We start from the raw sequence: 6,234 nt of genomic DNA on the forward strand, positions 1-6,234 counted from the left end.
CCTCCTTAGCTGCTCCTCTTTCGCAGAGTAGTTTTTTGTGCGTATGCTCTTGCGTTTCTCTGTATAAAACACAGGATCAAAGCTCTTTTTTTAACTCATCCTTCCTATGTGTGTGTGTATTCTAAACAGCAAAGGTAGCGCATGTTGTTGCGAGGAACCCTGGACATTCGTCCCCCCATGTTTGTCACGTGTGTGTGTGTAAACATATTTTAAACCTGATTCTGGTTCTGATTTGATACTATACTGTATTTACACATTTCACATTCTCATAAAAAAATCCATCATAAGAAAAGCTTATGGGAAGTATTTCACAAAAAAAGAATAGGCTGCATTTTATAATTATCATACAATGATTACAGGGTAAACAAGCTGTTTTATGATGCTTTTTGATGAACCATTGAAACTCTTGGTTACATCAGACTGGAGTCAGTGCTGTTTATGTTAATTTGAGCCACTCAGGGCGGCAGCAACAGCAGGGCTTTGCTGACATTCAGAGAAACACAAGGGTAAAGTCTTTTTGACGTGCCTTCAATGGGACAGCTAACAGCTTCTCAGAAAACATGACAGCAGATGTGTCAAAATGCATCCAAATCACCATCACCAGAAGACTGGCTCAGGCGCACATGAAGTAGAACCGCTTATTTTTAGTGAAATAAACGCCACTTCTCCTTTGCTGTCGGTCTTCCTCCTTTTTTCTTCTTCTCCTCTCCGCCTTCAATGAGAAATATGATTATTGCTGTGCCTTGTTAATGAGGAAGAGTGAGGAAGGAGAGGAGGAAACAAGGAGAGGTGGGGAGGAAGGGAAGGACGAAGGGAGGGGAGAGTGGGGTTTAGTGGATGTAGCTGTGGGCCGGGGGGTGAGCTACCTAACCCGGGCTGCTCCGCTGAAACATCCATGGGTGGCTGTGTCGGGAGCCACCACGACTCTTCGGGCAGCTTAAACGAGAACTCGGACGGCACTGGAGGTAACTTGAAGGGGCTTGACGGGGCGTCTTTGAGCTGTTGAAGGGCTTTCCACTTCTGCATGTTCAGGCTGGAGCTCTTCCTTTTTTTTTTTTTTTTTTTATACCCGAGCCAGACTGAGCCGGAGACACAGAGCAGCCCTGCCGACTTTATGCTTCAACAGCGGGGTTTGAAAGCCAGAAAAGCCTGTTGGTCTGCTCACTACAAACTAGATGAAATTCAGACAGCGCTGCGCTGCTTCGCCTTTGTTCTTTAACAGAGCTAGCCGGCTAAAACCGAGCTAGTTAGCTTGCTAGCTGTGTAGAAAATGGGTCATCAGTGGCATGCAGGAAGAGGGTCTCAGCAGAGATCCAGTGATTTAATTTGTCCAACTCTGCCTGACTTCAAGTTTCTACATACAGTATATTATTTTGCATTTGCATCCACTGTAAAGGTCTTCTGTCTTCACTGGATGTGTTGTGGAAACGTTGTCGTGCAGAGTGGAGGAAGTTTGCAGCAGGTTTAATGATAAAGGAAGTGTGTGGTTTTTATTTGTGAGTTATGGCTACATTGTGTAAACATGGTTATAGCAGAACAGTAAAAAAAAACACAAAAAAGACATCCAGCAGAATTGTTTTGCTGTGTTTTTGACTAAACAAATCAATGTTGTTGTAGATCACAAGACTTGAGTCATTTAATCATTAACAGGCTGTGGCATTTCCTTCAATTTATTATTTTTAATTATTTTAATTAATCTAAAGTTTTGTAGGCAGCTTTACAGTGTAGTTTCTTGGTGTCTGGTCTAAGGAGGGGATCCACTGTTATTTTAATTACAGATTGGGATCTGGACAAGATGTCAAGATAAAGCTTGACTTCCTCTGTCTTCTTCTTTACATGTACATTTGTCTTGGCAACTCCCACACTTTGTTTTTTCTGGCTGACTGGACGTGACATTTAACATTAACATTAAAAATGTCCAGCGTTCAGCACCAAATGGTTGTTCCTTTTCGAAGCAGATGCAACCAAGCAGCTGTTGCATGACACATTCACTCATTACAGCAGAGACGAGCCAATCAGACCATATGCACATTTTTGCACTAATGAAGCAGATATCATCATCAGTTTTACGTTTTATTAGTGTGGCGATCATGTGATGAAAAATAAAATGGTTCCACATACTGTACTTGGCCTACATAAGTCCTAGTGGGGGTGTTGGGATTTACTGAAAGGCAGCCAATTAGACTAGTGCTTAAAAATATATTAATGAAATGCTGACAGACACGTCCTGGAAAGTGTAACCTATCTGATTCACAAGTACTCAGGCACTTATTGCTGGGAAATGATTTTGAGTACAAGGAGTGTCAAAAAAATTTTTTACTGAGTTTTAATCATTTTAATGTCATTGTTTTGCTGCAAATCTGACATCAACCTGCTTTTTGTGTTGTAGTTTTTTTCTATTTATTGTACTCTATATGTTATAAATAGGGGTGCAACAATACATGTACCCGTATCGAACCGTATCGAACAGTGCTTTAGGTTCAATACTGTTTCGAACAATACAGATTTTTAAAATTTATTTTATCAACTTGTCTTCTGAAGATGCTCTGTGTTGAAGGATCAGTGGATCTGTGTTCGACTACTCCACCTAGGCTGCATTTTTGAGCGCAGATCCACTGAGAAACTTGCTGTTTCAGCAAGATTTAATTTAAAAACTGTTTTTGAGGTTAAACAAATGTTCATAATTCATTTAAATATATTACAAGTTAAAACGGCATGGAAATTTCTCTTTTTTGTACTGAAAAAATATTGAACCATGAGACTAAAGCAGTGGTTCCCAAACTTTTTATCTTCTGACCCATAAAATATCCATGGCAAAAACTTGTGACCCCAAATATTACTGGTCTGCATACAAGAACTTTGTTAATAACCCTAAAAACACAGGCTTTTTGACAATCTAAACAGCTTGTACATAAATATAAATACTTATTTATACTGATTTTTGTTTTTTGTAATAGTTATAGGGAAAATATTACATCAGTAATTATTTTATTACCCTTCAAATTGATTTCTGGTGATTATTCAAGATGCTTCATGACTCATAATTGGGTCCCAAGCCCAACTTTGGGAACCAAAGTGCCGTGGTTCCCAAACTTTTCAGCTTTTGACCCACAAAATAACAGTAGCAGAGACCTGAGCCCCAGCTATTTTTGGAGGATAAACATTTGTATCAGGTCAACCAATCATGGGCATAGTAACAATATTTTTATACTACATTTATCCATTTTAAATATACTAACCTCACTCCTTTGTAACAACTAAGGAAAAAACATAATTAATTCTGAAAATCTTTTCAGGACCCCATCATGATGGTTCGGGACCCCACTTTGGGTCCCGACCCCAACTTTGGGAAACACTGGACTAAAGTATCRAACCGAATTGTGAATTTTCTGTATYGTTGCAGCCCTAGTTATAAACCAACAAGAGCTCCTCCCTCTTTAAAAGGATAGTTTCTTCCATATATAAATTAATTTGAATGTTTATGCATAAATGAATGCAGGACATTTGTGATGATGAGGAGTTTAGAACCTGGATCATCTGTTGAAAGGGTAAACTATAGCAGAAGGGGCACAAATGAAGAAAAATTGGGRGAAATTAGTTAAATTAGTCAGATTCTGTCAATGCCTTCCAGCTGTTGATACAGATTTATGAAAACCAATCAAAGTCAATAAAACAATGCAAATAGGCACTTTTATTAAGAAAGTTRCACATTAGTTTGGACCCTCCAGATTTTTATTTTATTTTTATTTTTTGTTAATGTTTTGTCTGTTAGAGTTGTGGTTTGTGGATAACTAAACATGAAGAGGGTCACACACAGAGGTCTTATTTACTATAAACAGTCAGCTGGAGTTTGGTGACATCAGTTTGTGTTATGTGATCAGCAGCAGGTGGAAACTCAACACCTTCGTCCTCCTTCCTCTTCCTCCCTCCACCTCGTCTTTGTGTTGGATTGTGTGGAACAACCGTACACACAGTCCTGTACCTGTCGTCCTCTTCAGTGCTGATCCAGATGGTGGTATTCATTAGCCGCTCTGCTGCAGACGGAGCACCATTTGATGCTACAGTTAGCTGAACGTTTCCACAGGGTTTATGTTGGAGCATTTCTAGATTCAGTTCATCACAGTCTACGTGTGCATGTTTGTGTGTCACTGATGGTGCAAGGTCCCATGTTTAATCCATTTTTTTTAGACTCGTTTGAGCAAAACAACTTGAAAAAGACTGATTCTTTGTTTTGGACAATTCCTCATTTTATTTAAAGGACCAATATTATGTGTTTCTCAGGCATACATTTAAATACAATACCACAATAAAGTATCGATGTCACCTTTAGTTGTTATTAAAATGCTGTTTTTATGTTTAAATAGAAAATAAACTTATCTTCTCATCAGTTCCTCTTCTAAACGCCTTGAAATTGGCCTCTTGTCTCTTTAAGAACCACCTTCCGCTTCTGTCTCACCCATTTTGGTGCAGGGGGGGGAGGGGGGCTGACATGATGCAGTTTACTTGGCATCTGAAAATGCATTTCCTCAAAGGTATTTTTAATCTGAAAAGAGCTTCACTGAGTGAGAACTAATGTTGAGAGCTCAGCAGACAGTTAGGTTTCACTTTCACCGAGAGCCTGCAGGAGTCATGGGCGGGGTGTGTGGGGAGTGGGGGAGTTGGTGCTCTGCCATGAGGAAGTTCAGCTTAAAGACACATCCCAGGGGCTTTCCTGGTACCAAAAGGCATTTTTTGTCCCCACCTGTCGTTTTGCTCCTCAGCATGGCTTCCTAAAAACGCTGCAGGATTTCTCAAACATGCATGAATGAGTCAAAGCAAGGCTTTGGGCATGTTTTTTTTTATGAGAGTATAACATTATAACATGATATAAAACTCAAAAAAGTTGATTTTTACATGATATTGCTCCTTTAATATTGTCCTCTAATAATGTTTGTTTTATTTGTCTTCCATTGTTATTTCCTTTTATGTTTYTAATTTCACACTTTCCTCTCCTACCCTTTCTTTTAATTTACTCCAACCTCATTCATTCTGGTAATATTTATTATCTTCCCCTCTTGGTTTCTCTAAATTTACCATTCTGCTTTCCTCATCTAATCCCCTCTCTCTTATCCCCTACCTTCAGTGGCTCTAGGGCGTAACCAGCCCCTAAAGAGAGAGCGGCCTAAATGGAAAAGTGACTACCCGATGACTGAAGGCCAGCTGCGCAGCAAAAGAGATGAATTCTGGGATACGGCGCCAGCGTTCGAGGGCCGGAAGGAGATCTGGGATGCGCTGCGAGCTGCGGCCAGTGCCTTTGAGAGTAATGACCACCTACTGGCCCAGGCCATCCTGGACGGGGCCAGCATCACACTGCCACATGGTAAGACACATTACTGTTGTTACATGCCACGGAGACTTTACTGTTTGTGTTTTGCTCTGTCAGAGCAAAAATACAGAGATGCCTGATCGCTGGRAGCCACTGTTCATGAGGTTGTGCTTTTTTTCCCTGTTCAACTATCAGTTTGTTAATAGTATAAAAGAAATGAAACTGTGAGATTTCTCTGTCAGGTCACAATATTAATTTCTTCCAGACTCCAGCCTTTTCCACTAGTTGGAGCTGCAAGCATTAGGTTCCATATTAGAATTGAGAACCTAAACAAAGTAGTGGAGCGTTTTAGTTTCAAGTGTCATCTAATGATGAAAGTGCCACAAACAGGAAGYAATCTTAGCAACATATCGTTGTTAATTTCTGCTTGGGTTAGCTGCTTCTGTGCTGCTGCTTTTTCCATGTGACTATTGACTTTTTGTCACAGATGCACTCGATGATTAACTCCTGTATCATTAAGTCTGCAGCTTAGAGGAGTTTAAGAACCTCTTAATGAATYTAATTGACCACTTTCCAGAGCTGGAAGGACAGCACGGTATGTACCGCTGAAGAAATCAGTAAATAATAAATGAAAAGGGCTGTGTTCGCCACTGAAAGTAGAACTTAACAAAGGAAACAATACTGTATATTTAGTAAAGATAGTTGATATTTAAAAGTGTACATCAGGACAGTGGCCAGCAGCTCCTGCCAGTACGCATGGACATGAATGTCATTATAAAAACATAGTATTTACATTTCCCTGCTGTTCTGTACCAAATATGATTGACAGTAAGTTTTCTAATATGAACACTACACAACTACAGCGGGTAAAATAAGTATTGAACACATCAACATTTTTCTCAGTAAATATATTACTAGAGGTGCTAATG

At 39.7% G+C, this 6,234-nt stretch overlaps 1 protein-coding gene across 1 annotated transcript in view; it reads left to right on the plus strand.

Annotated features, from left to right (window-relative positions):
• Nucleotides 1-815: 815 nt before the first annotated feature.
• Nucleotides 816-6,234, plus strand: part of ubtd2 (ubiquitin domain containing 2) — a 17,016-nt gene continuing 11,597 nt past the window's right edge. The window contains exons 1-2 of the mRNA XM_014017661.1: nucleotides 816-965; nucleotides 5,123-5,359. Of these exons, the coding sequence (XP_013873115.1) occupies nucleotides 896-965; nucleotides 5,123-5,359 (307 nt within the window). The 5' untranslated portion in view covers nucleotides 816-895. The remainder of the gene's footprint in view (nucleotides 966-5,122; nucleotides 5,360-6,234) is intronic.

Source organism: Austrofundulus limnaeus, unplaced genomic scaffold (genome assembly GCF_001266775.1).
Source record: "Austrofundulus limnaeus strain Quisiro unplaced genomic scaffold, Austrofundulus_limnaeus-1.0 Scaffold174, whole genome shotgun sequence".
In the NCBI taxonomy this organism is placed as follows: Eukaryota; Metazoa; Chordata; class Actinopteri; order Cyprinodontiformes; family Rivulidae; genus Austrofundulus; species Austrofundulus limnaeus.